This window comes from Drosophila mauritiana, chromosome 3R, assembly GCF_004382145.1.
Source record: "Drosophila mauritiana strain mau12 chromosome 3R, ASM438214v1, whole genome shotgun sequence".
NCBI lineage: Eukaryota > Metazoa > Arthropoda > Insecta > Diptera > Drosophilidae > Drosophila > Drosophila mauritiana.
The window spans coordinates 22,720,672-22,740,020 of NC_046670.1; the positions used below are offsets into that span (position 1 = coordinate 22,720,672).

The following is a 19,349-nucleotide window of genomic DNA, read 5'->3' on the forward strand; positions in this document are numbered from 1 at the left end:
ATAAAAAAAATTTTTTTTTTTTAATTTTTTACGGTGTCTTCCCTATTAAAAAATCGAAATTTTTGAAAAAAAAATTTTTCTTTTAAAATATCTATAAAATGTTATTTGCTGTTTGTCGGGGATTTTAGCTGTAAAAAAATGTGTACCAGATAAATGTACGTCACTTTTTAGCAAAGTTTTCAGTTAAATACGCTTTTAGGTGCCTATTTTTCCCAAAAATTTATTATGCCGATATTATAAATTATAATAATTTATAATATAATTTATAACATTATAATTATTATAATCATGCGTAAAAACCAAGAATTGGTAATGGTAGAGAAATTTTTTTTAACAATGTTTGTATAGTATCCTGTATAGAACATTTAAAAATTAATATTTTTGAATCATCTCAATTCTTGTTTTTCTTATAGAAATTGCACCGGTTTTCCTCTTCTCCATTAAGTATAATAAACTGTTGCCTAGTTTTTGGCGCAGGCCGGGCTAAATGGCATAGCTTAGCCTAATTGCACTCAGCTTTAATGCAGTTGTGAAAAAAGCAGCTCCAGCGGCAAACACGTCATAATTTTGTTATTTTCCAACAGCTTGGCCCACCATTTCGCGCCAAAGTTTTAATTAGGCAGAGGCCAGGAGCACGCGCAGAATACCCCATTTAGTCCGACTTTTCGTTTATCCACATCCACATCAAAATTCACATTTTCCATTTCTTTTCAGAACCATTTTCTGCGGCAGACACGCACTCACAGCTCCGCATGGCTTCCATTCATTCACTCATTCAAAATGCTAAACAATTCAAAAAATGTGTGTAACTATTCTCGCCCCTCCATTCGCCGCCTCCGACTTTCCATTTTTCCATTTCCACAGCAGCTAAATGTGTTGCGCTTTTGTCTAGGCCAGCTGAATGTGTTTTCGTTTCGGCCTTTTTCTCCTTATATTTTCCACGAGTTCCAACTCGGTTCATAATTCAAAAGCTTCTGACGGCTGGCTTTAAAATGCCTGCGGCTGTGGCTGCCATGTTTTATGTTTATTAGCTCGTCTAATTGAAATGTCTAATGGGGGGAGTTTATGAAAAAAGCTGAAAATCCGCTTCCACCAGGTTCAGAGGCCTTCGTATTGCCACGGATCCAGGAGCCCTTCCAGCTCGAATTGCTTCACCATTTGCTTAATAGAGTCCTGGATGCCAGGGTTGAGATACAGCCGCCGTTTCATATTCATTCCACGCGGCGAATCCGAAAGAAGGGCGGCGAAATCCGCATCAGTTTCATCGGTGTTTAGCAGCACAGGTAGCAGCAGCAGGCCACAATGAACAGCTGAAGGAATATAGATTATCACTTTATTGCTTTAAGAAGTACGAAAAACTCGGAGGTATATATATTTTGTTTGCATATTAATTTTCTAATCTGGCAGAAATTAAGTTTACCCACCGTAAAACCGTTTTTGCTCTGACTCCAGGTGAAACTGCTTTCGACTGGGCAACCTTTGACCTTTGATGCCAAGTCTCTGCAGCTCCCCCACGAAGACATCGTGATAGACACCTCTCATCTTCATTTGCAGCTCACTCCGCACTTGCTCCACAGCCGACGTGTTGAGCAGATGATGGATGTCCAGGGTGGGCGAACCCCAGAACGCGTACTGGAAGTCAATCAGAAGGACATCGCTCGGCACGCCCGCCTCGTATTTGAACATCATGTTGTTTGTCCACAAGTCGCCGTGAGTAAGAACATTAATGTGCGGCTGCTCGGGCTGAAAACAGCGGAGTCCCAGTCCCATATAATAGGGAACCAGTTCGTCTAATAGTTTAGCATGGTGTTCATAACCGGCCTGAGTTTTAAGGTAATTGGCACAGGACTTAAGGCAGCCCAGAAAGTAGGCACTAAAGCTTTCGGTATACCTATTAAAGAAGCCTTTATCGTATTTAGTGAGAGAGAAGGCTCTTTCCAAAAGATTGCTCTCCAAAACCGCTGATGCCGCCTGCATTTTGGCCAACTTCCTAAGAACCAAACTGACATGCTGCTCATCCAATCTCTGAAGTCTCGGGGCCATCACAAATCCCTTGTAGGTCAGATCTTCCATTATGAGTGCTCCTCTTTGACGATCGATATGGAATACTTTAGGACATAGTTGCTCACCGGCTAGTTCCTGTAATTTTGGCAACACCTGCTCGTAAATCTCCAGTTCCCGATTGTAAATATCATATGGTGCTTTCTTTTTTCTCGTCTCCGCGTCTTCATTCTCTAGAACAGACTTGGCAATCAGATGTTCCTCGACTTTGCTGCTGTACACAAGGTGTATGCGTGTTAGGATAGCACCATAGTTTTCTCCTTTCCCTAGAGCGGGATTTATAAACATTGATTCCACTCGAAGTTCGTTGTTCTGGTAATAACAACGCAGTGCCGCTTCCAGGTATTCAGCAGTGAGCCAAGCTGCCATGACTGCCCTAATCAGACTAAAATGGTGAAACTTAGCTACACAGATCAGCAGCAGCCACTGATAACTTAAAAGCTTTCAGTTTACAACTGAATAATTATTGCATGTCTTATCGCAATATAAGCACACTTGCTGTTACTGTGATTACAGTCACTTTGATTATATTTTCGGTTTAAAAAAAAAACTCATAAATGCAAACAGATGTTTGCATTTGTTTTTTAAAAAAACAAATGTCGATTGGTCTAGTCATAAGCATACCCCTTTAGAAAAAGCCCAGTTCAATGCCAAATGCTAGAAAGCCAATCTCGAGTTTATCTATTAACAAATTAGTATCGAAACTGTAGCTATTCCGGTAAAAGAACATACCACTAATCGTAACTAATCTCACGAGTTTCCCAACTTGATTAAGATAAGTGGGATTGGTTTGGCTAACTTTATTGCCGTACGAAATATATGTCAGTGTATATATGTATAAATCGGGCTAACATCACCCGTCCCGTCAGCTGGTCTAATCGCATGCAAAACCCCTTTCACTCAGTTGGCCCAAACCCTTCCAGTTCGCCGGCTGCCAGTGTCACAGTTCGGGGCTTAGGCACCTCCGGTCCGGATTCGAGTTCCGGCTTCGATTCCGGCTCCGACCCTGGTGGTCTGCTGCAAGTGCTTGCAGTGCGACGACTGGCGCACTCATAGACGTAGTTGGCCAGAAACACCGCAGGAGGGGCAGCTAAGGTTGCTCCAACCTCCGGACCGGGTGCTCCCATTGTAGCTACTGCAATGTCGACTGCAGACGTTGCTGGTTTTCCCATTGATGTTCCATTTCGGGCCAGAGATGACGGTCGATTGCAACTGTTTGTGCCGGTGGGTGGCTTCAGCTGCCACATGTGGCCTGTACCCCGCAGACAGTTGGCCTCGATCGCTATAGCTACTCGGATTAGTTACGGTTTGAGTTGGGTTTGTTAAGGCTTAATTAAAGTACTCAAAACCACTTACCGAAAGAGATGCCAAGCAGGGAGCAAATAGTAAATATGCAGTTCATATTCTAAATTGTTGCTAGTTCACACTGTTTTGCCGATGTATTTACAGATTTTTGGTTCAAGGACTACTTTCATACAAATTGGGTATACCGAATCGGACTATACTTAGACCATTTTTGTGCATTGCTTTGGTAAAGTTTCTTGGCCAAACTTTCGACACTTGTTTTTGTTGATGTTTTTATCTTCTGAGGCTGCATCTTCTGCTGAATCTGGAATCCATTCAAATTGACGCATTGACAATTGTTTTACCAATTTCATCTCGCTTGTTTTTCGACAGTTGGCCCAAAAGTTTGTTCCCTCCATTCCCCAACGTTTTGACAACTGCTAAGGCTGCTGCTTGTGGAATTGGCATTGTTGCTGCATTTGTTGCAGATTTAAGTTGCCGCTACCGTCATCTTTTTCACTTTTCCTGCACTTTTCCCTTCTTTGCATAGCCAGAGAGCTAGTTTATCAAAACATTTTCAAGTTGCAGTGCGGCTGCAAAAACAAAAGCACCCAAGACATCATCATCGATTTTCTCGAGTGGAATGCGCCTCGATGCGAAGTGGGGATGTGGCTACAAGGAAAACAACTCAATCTCAATGCATGGCACTTAAGCAGCTGAAGGAGCAGTGGCAACAGTGGCAGCCACTTGGTTGCAAGGTGCAGATCCTGCCACGACAGCGGAATGCAATTTCTGGAGGGGCGCCAAAAAGGAAGGCAGACGTCGCAGCTTGTCGAAGGGATTATAATCGAGTTTTAAAGACATTTTATGATCCCTTTTCGTTATTTACGAGTTCGCATGCATCATAAAAGTTAGTTAGTTTAAGGACAGATTTTAGAATGTGCAATTTAAATCTCAGGTTGGGTATTTGCGTAATGCGAAAAACTTCAACAACAAACAATTTAGCCATCCATCCATAGCCATATCACCTCTCTCATTTAATTCACTAAAAAGAAACTAAAGCCAGAAAGTTTGCTCATTATAATTACGGCAAAGCACTGCACTTGGCAGCTGATTTGGCTTATAAATACTCATACAATAAATGCGCATATATAATCCAGAAAATATATACTTTCAGATCGAGGGGCCCCTAAAACGTAATATTTACTAAGACGTCTTGTACCCATGTGATTAATATTATTATTAGATCTTCGCCATAAACAAATTCATGTGTTTAATTTGATTTAGTGGTGCTGTCAAGACCCGAGAGTTTTCACAAACACCCCGTGAATATATTGCAGCTTCGCACAACTCCTCTGCCGCCCCTCGTGCACAAGCTAGTTCCGGAGCTGTGGCACCTCGAAGGACCTTATCCCATCCGAACGGGTTGCCACACGGAAGCGGGCCAGGCAAACGCTTGGCACGTGCATTTCATTTGATAAATGTTGTCGTTGTCGCCGTCGCCTTTGCCTGATTATGCAGCGCAGCCAGCTATGTGTTTTCCCACTGCCCGACTGCCACCAATCGTTGTGGAGTCACCTGCCTCCTGCCCCGCGCCTCCTGGTCCTGCATCCGCCGTGGATGCCAAAAACTTGCCTCGACTTCCGTTATGCAGGGTATATAACCGACTGGGTATATCTTTTTATTGCACACGCGCGCTTGAATATAAACCGCAAAAAGGTGAGGAGCGGAGAGCCTTGGGTTTTTGTATGCGGCATCAGGTTTTGCCTGTGTGTAAAATTTACACTGACATGAGCTAACTAGTCCTGTTTTTGTCCCGGTGTGAGTGAGTATCTCTAGGCTGTGTGTGTGTGTGTATTTGTGCCGGGTGTGCGGTATCTGTGTATCTTTGGAAGCGGCACGTTGCCGTTGTAACTTGCAACTTAAATGCGCACGTGATGCGCTGCCTGCGCTTGCTTTATTGCGTGAGCTGCTCGAAAATTAACAAAGTTTTTCCTCAGGTTCCTCACTTTTCATTGTTTCTTTTTCATTTGATGCACTCAAAAAAAATCTTGAGATGAAAAATACTAGAGGTAAAACTAGAAACAAATCATGAATTCCCATTGATACCATTCACTTTTTCTTATTTTCTAAAATTGGTTTCACATCATAATACCACTGATACATTTCTCTCAGTGCAGCGCACAATATGAATGAAGATGCCAGCGAGACAAGTGCGAATGAGCACGACCTGGCATAATATCACGCATACGACACGTTGTCGCAGCGAATTTTTGATAGCTACTGCAATCAGCTAAGTGAACGACGGCAATCAGGCCAACGGCATAACAACAGCAAGGAAAATGATTAAACGGAAGCGGAAGCTGGCAGGCAGGCAGCAGATTCGGGTTTTCCAACTTTCGAATGACATTTTTGCCAATGCCAGAAGTCGATGCATTCGAATTATAATCAGGTTGGCTTTGGGAAAACTGGCGAAAACCCGGAGCAAAAACTTACGCTCGCGAACAGAAATGGAAAGTCTACACAGACACCCACATCCAGTGAGGATGGGTGGATATCGAAATCAAATCAGAGCATCGTCAAATGCATTTAGAGCTATTTGCATTGCTTGGCATTCCTTCTGCTCGCTGATTCCTGCTCCTTGATTCCATCCGATTCAGATTCAGATGCAGATGCAGATGCAGAGGCAGAGGCAGAATCAGATTCAGATGCAAAGGCTGTGCGCCTTGGCATGTGTCTCTAGATATTTTTCCTTTTGCCATCGGCTTTTTTGCTGGTACGCTGCATTGCAAATTGATTTTCATCGCCTTGGGGACATGCATTCGTTTCGTTGACAGATATTCAGCTGGAATTTTATAGTTTGTTAGTTTCGACTCGAAAATGTCAAAAAGTGTAAGACAGCTTTAGAAAACGAATATAGATGAGTTCTCAAGAAAATTCTAATTACCAAATTTGACCACGTTTTATTTGAAATTGAGTTCATAAAATATAGCAATTTAAAATTCTTTAAGATTATTTAGTGCAATAATTATTTTAACTTTAACAACACGCACATTTTTGTATATTTTTCAGGCGATATCCGTTTTCCTGTTGTTCAGATATCACAGATCAAGCACTTCTTTTGTTAATCAACAAATGGCAGTCATTTAAGCTTAACGCGTTTAATGAACGCGTATAAACAAAATTAAGTGCCCGAGTTCGATTTCGACCTGCATTATTAATGAAGATAATAAAAAGCGTAATGTGTTTGCAACTGATTATGGCAGCACAAATGAATCAGGATGAAAAAATACCAATTGTAATTCGAAGCAGAATTCAATGTTTTTTTTATTGTGTTAATTATTGAAAATAATTATGCATTAATCGGCAACAAATGTATAAATAATTGCTGGGACAATTGGTTGTGCCTTGAATATTCCACATACGACATGTGCGCCAGCCATATGTTCTCAATTTCGATTTCCACGCAATTTTAACGTGTTTGCGTAACTAAATTTTGTTGAGCAACCATTTGATCTATGTTCGAAAGTTTGTTATAATTTTAGTCTTTTGTTTCCCAAAGCCCGAAAAAGTTTGCCAGGAAAAACTGTTCTCAAATTGAGCCACCAGCCACGTGTTCCTGACTAAAAACCAGCAAGAAACTTCTTCTTTCATCTGCTTTTAATTGAACATTTTTAATTTATGCACAATAAAAACTGATTTACCGCTAGCTACCCGTTCGGCTAGAAAAAGTTCAACTTTAACTTTTTATGACTGACCCGAACAGAAAAAATTATGTCGAGAATCGCAAAAAGAAAAAAATTCTGAGCCATAAAAGCGACCAAGGTGTGTGCGCCTGTGTGTCTATGAAAGCTAAACTAAAGTTTTGGTAGAGCAACTTTTGGTTTTTAGTGCCGGCAGCTTGGTCCATTTTACAGCATTTAAGTGGCCATGAATTTCCCGGCCAGTGAGCATCGGCTGCCGGCAAAGCGAGCACGTGGCTCCATAAAGACAACAGGGATTCGGTGCCGAACTCACCCAGATATCAGATATTCCATCCCAAAAGTCGAGCCACCTGCAGGCACCTTTGTTTTAGTTGCGGCCATTTCCTCCATTTTCCCCGCATTTCAATTGGTTTTGGTTTTAATTCCGTCATGGCAGCCAAAACACGTGTGCACCAAAATTGTTTTGAGTCAGTTAGCGTCGAAACGTGGCAGCAATAAATGGATCAAAGTGAAATACTTTAACTGAAAGCTAAAATTATGTTTTGATTTTCAGATGAGCAACTAGTTTTATTTCGCAACGAGAAGTGTAAAATATTAATTTAGACAGTTATTTCTCTTAACAACCATTTCAAATAAGATTTGCATGCATTCTCAATTTTTCAAATGTCTAGCCATAAGAGTACTATAAACTAATCCACCAGCCCATAACCAAGATGAATCTATATCTGGCTTTCATCCTGGCTGCAATTTCTGGAATTTCGTGTGCTCCGCAGCCTGGAGGTGGTTTCGCTCCCTATATATATGTGTGTAATCCACCGAATCCTGCTTGTCTGCTCTATAAGCCATTTAATGATACAAGGAGCTAGAAAAACATTTTGAATATAAGTGAAATATGGAAGACCTTAAGGTAATATACCTAAAGTGAGTTTAAATAAACTTGTCACAAGTGTTCCAATTTCGCGTATCTTGGCAAGAAATCAATATTGCTAATGTAACTTTTAAATACTGAATTTATTAACGATACTCCTAAAGGACGCACATAACACCCTCGGAACGCACTACAGGGTATGACAAATGTAGCACAACAATGCATCACGCTGTCGGAGGTTGGAGGTGGTGGCACTTTGCATTGCATTGTTGGGTTGACAACTGCAATGAAATGACGAAGACGTATGGCTACAGGAATAGGGGGAACTACCCGAAAGAATTGGGACGGGAGCAGCAGGTGAAGCTGTTGGATTCGCCTGTTTTTACTACAGTGACAACAAGCTGGGAAGAATCCTGAGCGACAGCCACAAACAGAAACAGACGACACTCAACCCGGTCTACATATCCGTGGCTCCGGGATGTCCTGGCCATCTGCATCCAGCTTGTTTGGGATTTTCACATTTGCCACATGCAGTTTGCACATAGTGCAACGCCTGACATTGATGTGACATGCAACACATTAGACTAATGAAATTTCTGCATGTTTGTAGCCGCCTGCGAAAAAGGGTTCCGCTTTTACGCTACCAACCTTAATATTATCACTCAAAAAATCCAACTTACCATTATTCCATCCCATAAAAGTTAAAGTGGCTGGCCGACACAATTTCCCAATGCCTCTGGCCACCGGAATCGGTCCACAACTCACTGTTTTAATTATATTTGACTCTGTCTTCGGGGACACAAGGCTCATTAAAATGTGCTGCCTACTTTCAGGTGGCCCACCAAAGACATTTACCTTTAATTGCGGCCATAAATATATTGTTTGCTCTTCCTAAGAGTACTTCAACATTTTGATCAGGTGTTTTGAAAGTCTAAAACTACCATTTTTATAAACCGCACCTATATAATCTTCAACTTTTTCTCAAGGCTTTAAGAATTTATATATAAGCTGCACAAGCTTCAGTTTGTATAGTGTATTTAAAAAGCGTGACTACCCCAGTTATCATCGATTCCACTTGAACTCAAGTTTTTCCACGTGCCGACAGCTTGTAAGCTTATTTGGGCCACCTTTTTAGACTCTTGCGAGAATTAATTTTGTTTCGTTGTATTTTTTTAATGAGTGTGTAATTAAAATGCGGACAGGCCAAATAGCCAAATTGTTGAGAAAAAGGTGGGCAGCAAAAAAGGAATATGAGTCTGAGTGGGAAAACCGAAGCCACTGCTAAATCGCCTACTGAATATCAAAGACAATTTTAGGCTTGAAGTGGCAAGAAGAAAGCGAGCCTCAGATTGACTAAATGTTGCATTGCCTGACTGACAAACTGGTCGAGTCTGTAACTTTCAAGTTGAATGATGAACTGCAGTTGAGTCGAGAATTGTCTGTGTCTGAGAACTGAAAGGCGTTGAGTCTTCAACTGTAAAACAAGGAAAAATGGTCTTTCATTCATTTTTTAAGCACACTGAGGATTTAAAACTAGCAAAATTTTCAACTAAATAATACAAATGGTTTTAAATCATTTTTTATATTACACTTTTAATTACACTTTAACCATTTTTTTCGGGTTGCACAGATATTGTCAATGTCTGAGGAAGCTCCAAAACTGGGCTCGAGGCAATTTGGAAATGTGGAACCACCTAACCTGATGATTCTATGCCATGATGAGGCTTCTGCCCCCAGCAGTCATTGCCATAAATCAACTCAAGTGCCTACGCCCCAGCTGATTTATTTTGGCCCGGCAACTCGTCAGATTCTTTGAGGCCAGAACGGAGTTTGGGGCTCAGAGGTTGAGGCATTTGCCTAAAATATTTAACCGGCACTTGTGCACAACAATTCCAAGTTTTCCTGCTGTATCTTCCATTTTCATTGCCATTCTCTGCCACTTTCTTTTTTTTTTGTTCTTTTATTAAATTCTCAAGTGGCATTCGAAGTCGAATTTTGTGCGGCCCTTTGCCTGTTTTCTTTTTGCTATTTTTAAGTTGGTAGCAACAATAAGAGGAAAATTTCATTGTCAATTTCCGTATAATGCACAATAAAAATACAACAAGCGGAGCAAAGAGCAGAAACAACAACCATTTGCGGCTAGTGATTACCTTAGACATTTTGTGGCTCGCAAATTGCGCTGTTCCCACTGCCGCATCGCCCAAGGGGATGCGACCTCCGACCCCTGACCCCCCAGTCCCAACCAAACCCTCTGCTTCCCTGAACTCTAATTGTTGTTACTGCCGCATTTGAGTTTTTTTTATACAAAACCAGAGCCGACGTGCCTTCAAAGAGATCACCATCAGCGCGAGAAGGTCGAATTTAATTTTTAAATGTGTGGCTTAAAGTTAAATGGAAATATTAAATAAAACACAAAACATTATTAAGCTATTTAAAAATGTAGTACAATATTTAAAAGAAATATGTTAGTATTTCTTTAGTTTTGTTACAACACGTTTTGAATTCTTTCCTAATTGGCATTCCGAATATTTAAACAATCATGTTTTCTGCATTGTTAGTTTCTGTCATCCAGTGGCCATCAGTTCAATTTTCCAACACGACTGACGTTGATTACTCGTTTTAAATATCAACAAAACAAGAGCAACTACAACGATCAACCAAAATCCAGCAAAACGCACACGAAAAGGCAACACGAGAATTATTCACAAGCAAACTAGATTGGGCGAACGGGGCGAATGAGTAATGCAATATTGCAACTGACACCTGGCCGAACTTTGTTCTCTTTGGTTAATGCAATTAGATGCCAAATTACAGGAAACTGAATGTGTGTGTGTGTGCGGGAGGAAGGGGAAAAGAAATGAGGAAAGGTTAAACAATAACATGGCAGGCAAACTAATTAAAAAAAGTTTTTTTGCCCTCCAACTTTCGACAGGCCGGCCTGTTTTGATGCTTCGGCAATTTCGGGCTAAATAAATACACACAGCGAAACCAATACCACAGAAAACAGAGTACCGAGTATGGAGTACAGAGAATCCAGAACGCACACACACATATTAACACACACAAAAACACACACAGACCGGAAACTCACAGAAGCCATTTTGTGGTTTGCGCCACGCGTTGTGCTAATGAGATTTTGATAGAAGTTTGAGAGGCCTGAAGTTCCAGAGGAAAACGCCCTGAAAACTGTTGACAGTTGCCTAATTAAAAGGCAATTCCTTTGTCCGCTGTCAAATTCGCAAAGCAACCAAAAAAAAAAATAGAATAAGCGGAAATTTGTCGGAAAAAAGTGTAACTTCATCTGCAGATGCAAATTTTTTGGTAGATCCATGGTGTTGGACTTAATTCTGAATCCCCATTGGGATGGCCAACAGTGGAGTGCCAGTGGCAGAATGGTTGTGATAGCGCCAGTAAAGAGCATAATTTATAAGCAGCGAGTCATAGGGACTCAATGTTGTTGTCATGTTGCATGCAAATGAGTTGAGCGAAAGCCAAGGGACCCATCATCCTGCAGAGGAAGCTGCCAGAATCTCGTCACGCGGCTCCTGTTGCAAATTAAATGTTTGCCAGATATGAGAGCGCTTCCAGCAGCAAACAAGGAATGCAACTTTAAGTCAATTTTTAGCTTCATAAAAAACTATCTTCCGTGCCAAAAAAAACCTCTCGTATCTTTCTCGATACACTCGAAGCAATGAGTGCCAATTTTAAATGAACAATACAATAGTTAAATAAAATAATAATTAAAATGCATTTTTAGGAAAAGAAAAAGGTAAAGTTTTTAGTTATCCACATACTTACCCGCATTTTAAAATATGTCAATAGGTTGGGCAATGCGTTCTTGTTATTTTCTGACTTATGTTTTACTTATTTAATGATTCGCTATTTGTATGCAACCACTTGGTGAAATAACATAAATTTCCGCTTCCCTTCCCCAAACACTTTACTTATTATGTGTTTTTCTTTGCGCTTAGCCCGAATAATGGCAGACTTGGCAAGGGAAGCGCTGAGAATCGTTGAGGGAAAATTCAGCAGCTGACTGACATAGTTTTGCAGCGAACTGATGCACTTCTCCTTCGTCCTGCCGAAGGTCCTTGCTGGCTGCTCGTTGCCTCGGGCCTGGAAAGCATTGAAATAAATCTGAGCAAGTTCCTTAGTGCAAAGTTTGCTCCTTTTGGCCGGTGGAGAAGTGGAAAAAGGCGCTGATGGAATGAGGAATGCGTCTGCGTCGTCTGCTTCTGTGTCTCGCCGGAGGCCAGCCAAAAGTGTTATTTACCTTTTCCCTTTGTTGGCCAAATGCCTTGGGAAACTATGCAAAGTTCACTTGCAGTTCTCCACCAGCACTTTGCTTAATGTTTGTCCTGCATAATTAAACAATTGTCAGGCAAATTGTTGCAACTCCCCGTATGCAACGGCTGGCGGGCAAACAAAAGGTTCATTTGGCACAATGACAGAGGTGATCAGGCAAATGGCACTGAGCCGCCGGTGGGCTTGAAAAAAATGAGGGCGGAACTTTAACTAAATGGTTGCCGGGAGAATTGCCATTTAGCCAACTCAAATGGAACTGCTGACACACATTCCACTACCGGCATCCACGCCCAAGATGTTGGCAAACATTTTAAAAGCAACTAAAAATAGCAAATGGCCAAAATGAGGCTAATTAAGTTGAGCTAAACAATTTGCCAACGACTTGCGCAGGCTCTGCTGCTCCAATGGCAGTTGGCCAACTGCTTCTAGTTGCCAATTTGATTAACCGTTAATTAATTTCATTATTAGACAAGGCAAGCATCGAGAATCGGCCGATGGGGCGGGGGCATCGCAATTAGTTCGCTAAACTTTCCGACAGCTGCGAACGGAAATTGTCAGAAATTGTGTGAGTAGCATACGAACACTCAGCGAAATTTAACCTCTCAACAAGAAGTTAAGCAAAACTTAAGTAAGTATATTAACATCACAAACCAATCTCTTCTTATTAAAGATTTCGGGTTTGCTTTTTTAATTTTATTCACCTGTATAATAGATAAATATTATTTCTCCTTGACATAACTTTTTTCAGTGCGATATCCCGGAAAGTAAGCGATACTGATGTCTATTAAATGCCGAAGCTCGTTGCATAATTCATTTGCTCAATTATTGCCAAATGAGTTTCGCTCTTGAAATTTGCATTTATTTGCTTATAATTTCCACAACAATGATTGCCATAAATTTTGTAAAGCTTTTACCCACAGCCCTAATGTCTGCGGTTTTCCCCTGAAAATCGAAGTCGATATACAAAAAACACCGGACTACAAATTGCACAGTCAGAGAATCGAAAACGAGGTAGAAAAAAGTAATCCCCTGAGCATACAAATTGCAAGGCGAATAAAAAAAAGAAATATTCACTATAGCGCAGAGGGAAAAACAAAATTGTGCTTAAAATTCACAAATAAAAGCCACGTAACATGCAAGTCAGAAAAACCGAAGGGGTAGGTTAGTTAGGATCCAGGAAATGTCCGTTCCGCCGGACAGGGAAATATGCAAAAACTGTGAATTTGTATTTCAATTTTGCGAGCGCACAACTTGCCGAGCGGGTAGCCGCAAAAATGGTAGCCAAGTGGATGGCGAGGATTCACCGACAGGTTGAGCAGTTCCTGTCCAGTTGTTCAGTTGTCCGGCTTTCGAGTCCGGCTGACCGGTTGGGCTGGGGTGGCTCTCTGGACTCTGGAACCGAGCCGAAAGGGGTCTGAATCAAACTGACACAGCGCATTTGAAAATTGATCACCGGAACATCCGTGCGCTGACCGGAAATGCACAAATACTTGCGTGATTTATGCCAACGAGTGCGTATGTGTGCGTGGGCCGTGTGCATGTCCGCTTCGGTGCATGAATAACTGTTTTACATCTGACAATTGTTTGAAATTTCCAAATGATTTCCATTGGCTTGCCACTTAAAGCGCGGCTTTAAGATATCAATGTCACGGTGGAAATATGATTGATGGACAGCCTTAATTCAGTAAGTCACCCTTTAAAGCACATAGGTTATATATTTAATATGCCTGCAAGGCACTTAACAGTCTAATACATGTATTGAAATATAGATTAAAATCCTAGTTAGTATGTCATATCAGTATGCAATAAATTTCTCATTCAATCACTATCTATCTTTCTTTAAATCTTAAATCACAATCTTGGCTCTTAATTTTCCTGTGAATTTATTCAATATGCAATGAATATGCTGCAATGTAATCTTAAATTCATGGATCTGAAATTGACAGGCGCTGGCTGAGAGCAGGTGGAAAATAGCGTTTTGCTGAGGATTCCATTTTCGCCATCCTCGATTAGCCAGCTCGCCTGTGGTCGCCACTTGTCTGCGTCTTAGCCATGATGAAGCTGGCAAAATCACCTGGCACGGACCATTTTTCAGCTGGCGCTTATTAACTTATTTATGTGCCAGGCAGCCAACGCTAGTAAAACCACCAAGTGTCAGTTCAGCTTTTTCGGGCATCCATGTCCTCTAACTAATGGAAAATTATGTTGTGAGCTGGAAGCGAGCAACTGGCAATATGTCAAGTCTGTCTTAAAGTTTATTTCAACTTGACACTTGGTTTGCCGTCGTTTTTTTTTCTTTTTGCCTCCTTTTTGCGAGATAGCATTTTTGCTGTCGATTTTTCGGGGGAAGATTTGACAGCTGCACTTGGGATTTGTGTGGAAGTTTGGTCGCTGTTCAATTGCTTGAAAGTTTCGCCCGGAAAAGTTGGCCAATAGCTGACAGCCGAATGCAGGGCTATAGATAGTCCCTCTTGCCACTTACCACTACTCTGCCAATGAAAACATTAATTATTTCAGCTGTAACACCAATCCGACCAACTTTCATGACAGGCGGCGAACAATGCCGGAGATGACTCCATAATGAGCATAATTAAACCGCACAATGTGCAGTTAAATTATAAATTAATTGAGCTGTGTATGGGTTTTGAAGGGCAATTGCAAAAAAATTGAGGAAATAAAAACCACAAACAGAAGCGGACCAAGAACTAAATAAAACTGTTGAAAATATTTTTTACATTTAGACAACTAATTCATTTATGAGTCATATGAAACATAAAAAAGGGATTAACTTAATTTGCATAACATCTCTATTTTTTGTATCGGCAACTTACAGTGGGAATACTTAATCAGCAAATTTCAATTTTCATTTACAAAAACTTTACGGAGGCCGAAAAATAAAATTCCTACAAATTGAATGGCTAACGAGCCAACATTTTATGACACATTTTTCACTGCAAAACGCTGACAATTCAATTGAATTGCAACTTCGGTGGGCGGGGCTGAAATGGAGTTTTGCAATGCTGTCATCGAAACCCCGCCCATTTGACAAATGAAAAAAAATGGGGCAACCACCAGGAATAAAACTCGGTCCAAAGAAATTAAAACAAGCAGGATCTGAGGAAAAAGAAGTCCGGAGCGGAGCGGAACGGAGGGTTAAAGGGTTGTAAAGCATTCGAAAAAATGCAAATATGTATGCCAATGTAAAACCGAGCTGCACCCGAGGTACCGTCATATAAAAGTGATCCAGTTCTTTCCTCCTATTTTTTCCAACATCCAAAAAAGGACAATGGGGGGAGGACATAAAAAATGTAGGGTCGGGTGGAATGGGTGATAAAGAAGAACCCTACTGAATGACATGACTAAAAATACATAAAAAAAAGGGAAATTCCAAAACAAAAGAAATGATGAGAGTGTTGATGGAAACCAAGGACGCAGGACTCGGAAAACGAGGGACATCGAAGTGGCAATGCACTCGGCAAAAGCCGAGAACTATTTGAAGATAATGCAAACCGAAAGAAAACCAGGAAAAATGAAGGAAAAAAGAAGGGAACGAAAAAATAAATAAAATGGATTAAAAAGCGGGAATAATGGGTATGAGAAGACATATTTCATTTAAATACGGGGAAAATACACAATTAGCGAGCAAACGTAAACAGAGAACGGAAGCAGACGGAAAATTGAGGAAAATGAGAAAGGGAAATGTTGGGAAAAGCTTTTCTAATTCAGTCTGACGTTAAGTATTGTGTATTTGCAGTGTGTCGGCGTTTGGCACTGTTTAATAATAAATAAAATATTAAAATATTAAAGTCAAATTTTAACTAAAAAAAAAATATTAATAATATGTCATGACCATCGTTATGTCCTTTCATTGCGTCATTGAGCAAAGTATATGTTCGCGTATTATGGCATTTTCTTGCTTTTCCAACCGTTTTTGCATGACATAAATTAAATTGCACATTTGGTCGGTTCTGCGAAAAATTCGTTTCTGCGAGTTCGTAGCTTTATATATACATACATATATGCGTCCCCACTTTATGTCCTTGCACGAGATGCAATATAAAAACGAAATGCAGCCAATAAAATATTGACAGCCAGTTGACCAAAAAGTAGCCAACGGAAAACTTTGTGTAAACACGAAAGCGAAAAACAAGACACAAGTTATATATTTGATCGGGCGTCACATATAGTAATTTGGTTTTTTATGCAAATATATTCTTTAGCCCATCTGAGCTGCAATCGGACGCTCATTAGCTGCTTTTCAGCGGACTTAACTAGATTCCAGATACATAAATTACGGGCGCGCGAGTCACAGGATGTTACAATAAACAGATTTATAAATTGCCAGCAGCTGGCCATAATTTATGGCTGTGGGTTGACAGACATTTTCCCCTTTCTCGCTAACCGATTTCTCTTAGTTTACGGAGCGTCGTCCTGTTTTCCCAGGATACCAGACTGTGGGGGGTCCGGTCCACAGGTTAGACAGTTTTAACCGAACTCTTTTTTTTCTATATTTTTCCGCTAATTGGCAATGGCGAGCCGCCGTTCATTGAGGTTTTCCCTTAAATTTCATTTTCTTTTTAAAGATTGAGAGAAGTTTTTAATTAGTATACCAGTTTTTTGCCAGCATGCTTGAAGTAGCTCGATGAAACGGATGATGGGCGCACACCTGCGGCGCCATTTTCCACACTTTTCAGCATTTTTCTTTCAGCTCGCCGGCATCTTATCATTTATCAGCAGTCGGGGAAGATCAAAAGCGAGGCGAGCCATCAAAAGCAGGGATATATATACTATATATAAAAGGAGGCTTCAGTTTGCAATTTCTCACCGTACTCGGTGGCCTCCTAAATTCCTATCTAAGCCAAGTTTGTTATGTGGGTCGAAATGCTGCGACTGCTAGCCATGCCATTTGCCCAAATGAAACTAATTTTGTTGATTGTACACTCGCGCTGGAGGAATGGAGCACCAGCAGATGCGAGGATGCGAAGCTTTATAGCCATCGACAGTTGATATATGAGCGGTTGGGGGCGTGGCATCGGGTTTTAGTGGCTCCTGCCAGTTTAGAGCAATCTTTTCTCGTTTTTTCGTACTCATACCCAGTGTTTTATGGGTATATTGTATGGCAAGTGGTGGTAGAATAATTTCACTAAAAATACCTAAGAGATATGTATAACTTTTTTCCTACTGGGTATCTGTGTGCCATTCACAACTTTCCTCAATAATCCCATCCCATTAGGTTGCCTGTCAAGTGAGATGTCGGAAGAAAGTGTAGCTGTAGCTGTTGTGAAATTATCTTTAATTGATTGAAATCTCTTTGTCTCGTTGGGCAGAATTACCTCAGTGGAGCTGTCTAATCGGGGCCAAATCAATAGGGATAGTGGCTGCAATCAATTGGAATCGGCCCATCAGGGGACATCATCATTGAGTAATTCCCTTTGTCCCCGGCGAATTATTGATGCCTGAACCTGCTGCATTGCTCTCTCGTCTTATGACATTTTATTATACCAATTAGGCCTTCGTCCTTTGCATTGTTTCATTCTCCTGTCTCGTGACAGACATTTCCCGGGTCCATTGTTCCCTGCGGATGGAATTTTCTCGTTTTCCCATTTCTGCTTTGTGTTGGCCCTTTCATTCCTGGACTTCGCTCGCCTTTGCATTTTCTTACACCTATTTCAGCTGATGACTGCTCAGAATTTACGGCTCTCGATTGTGTTTTAACATTTATTCATGGAGTGTGGGCAAGTGGTCTTTGGACCGTGTCCTGGTTATGCTGGCTGTGCTGGTGCCACTTCACTGGCAACACACATTTCTCAAATGTTGCAACACTTGTGCAACGGTTGTTGCTGCTGTCGTTGCTCTTGCCCCATGCTCGGCACACAAATGACATTTACATTTTGAGCACATAATGTTGGCAGAATTTGTAGCTAGCAGTTTTACTTTTTTCCCCTTTTTTTAGTTTTCCTACCTGTGACCAGCAGGAGACCTCTTGGCCCTGTAGTATTTTTTCGGGTGATAATTGCATACGGCGACGTGCACTCGACAACAGCAACAACGAGTGCACTACAAGTTGGATGTTGCTGTTGCACTTGCTGCTGTTTCTCATGTTGCGAGCAACTAACAACTTCCTACTTATAGAGAAAGAGACCTTCATGGCTTTTATTTCTGCAGAGGCAAGCGAGTTTCACATGGGTAGCTTGCACAGAGAGAAAGTAACCCAAGGTATTTGCCCACAAATCATACGAAAATTAAATAAAATATGCAAAGCAGGATTTTCAAAATAATTATAAAAATGTTTAAATGTATGCATGGCAAAAAGACAGTAATACAGACTTTCTGAACCAAAATACCTTGCTTATCCTTGAGGTATTAACAAACCTTTCTGCCGCTTTTTCCAGTATTCGGTTCCTAATACAATGTATTTTCCTGTGTGTATTTTTGCACAAAGGCAAATTACCGAATGTCCAAATAGGCAGCCAAATGAAAGAGAGAATTGCTGGCCAACGGCTAAGGCCGTTTATCAACCGAACTGACCAGCAGACCGACAGGCAATAAATTAAAGGACCTAAATATAAACAGCTGATACAGTTGCTTATTTCGATGGGGATGCTGCTCCAATCCAAACGAAATCTCACTTCAAAGAGTTTGCTGGCAAAAAGCCGATAAGTCGGGATATGTTACCCCAGTTGTGATGGCGCAAAAAGGCCTTAAAAGTGCTCTCAGGGGAGAGAGAAAGCCACTTTAGACGCATGTGATGCGATGATCAAAGCACAAGGCTACAGACAAGGGCGAACTTTATTGAACTAAGTTTGCTACAAAGCCACCTGTAACCCGACGGGGGTCAGGCAAGTTGGTAAGTGGCAAAAGGCAGATTGTGGCCTTAAGTGGCTGAAACGTAAGTTGGATTACAGATAAATCAGCATCAAGATGAGCAACTAAAAATAGAGTGTTGCGAGGCGGAAGGCTAACAAGATTATGCAGTCTACAGAAAGTTGGCAAAAAGTTAGCTTCAACTAGAAAACCGTGGCATCACAATTATTTCTAGTCTCAACCGCAAGCATAACGAATTATATACATATATATATATATGTATGTAGTAAAAACCTATAAGTAGAACTCAAATATATCCAAGT

At 41.0% G+C, this 19,349-nt stretch overlaps 2 protein-coding genes across 3 annotated transcripts; both read right to left on the reverse strand.

The window, feature by feature from the left end:
- Window positions 1-294: 294 nt before the first annotated feature.
- On the reverse strand, window positions 295-2,430 carry LOC117143680. Its single transcript, XM_033308465.1, has 2 exons — window positions 1,425-2,430; window positions 295-1,310 (listed from the first exon to the last, which is right to left on the reverse strand). The coding sequence occupies exons 1-2, from the start codon at window positions 2,428-2,430 to the stop codon at window positions 1,099-1,101; spliced, it is 1,218 nt and encodes a 405-aa protein (XP_033164356.1). The 3' UTR covers window positions 295-1,098.
- Window positions 2,431-2,832: 402 nt separating this feature from the next.
- LOC117145263 lies at window positions 2,833-7,575 on the reverse strand. 2 transcript variants are annotated; one of them, XM_033310848.1, is made up of 3 exons: window positions 7,363-7,575; window positions 3,418-3,670; window positions 2,833-3,349 (listed from the first exon to the last, which is right to left on the reverse strand). In XM_033310848.1, exons 2-3 carry the CDS (start codon window positions 3,461-3,463, stop codon window positions 2,958-2,960), a joined length of 438 nt encoding a protein of 145 aa, XP_033166739.1. In that variant the 5' UTR covers window positions 3,464-3,670; window positions 7,363-7,575; the 3' UTR covers window positions 2,833-2,957. The 2 variants fall into 2 exon arrangements, with proteins under 2 accessions (XP_033166739.1, XP_033166738.1); XM_033310847.1 differs by having other exon boundaries at window positions 3,418-6,190.
- Window positions 7,576-19,349: the final 11,774 nt, after the last annotated feature.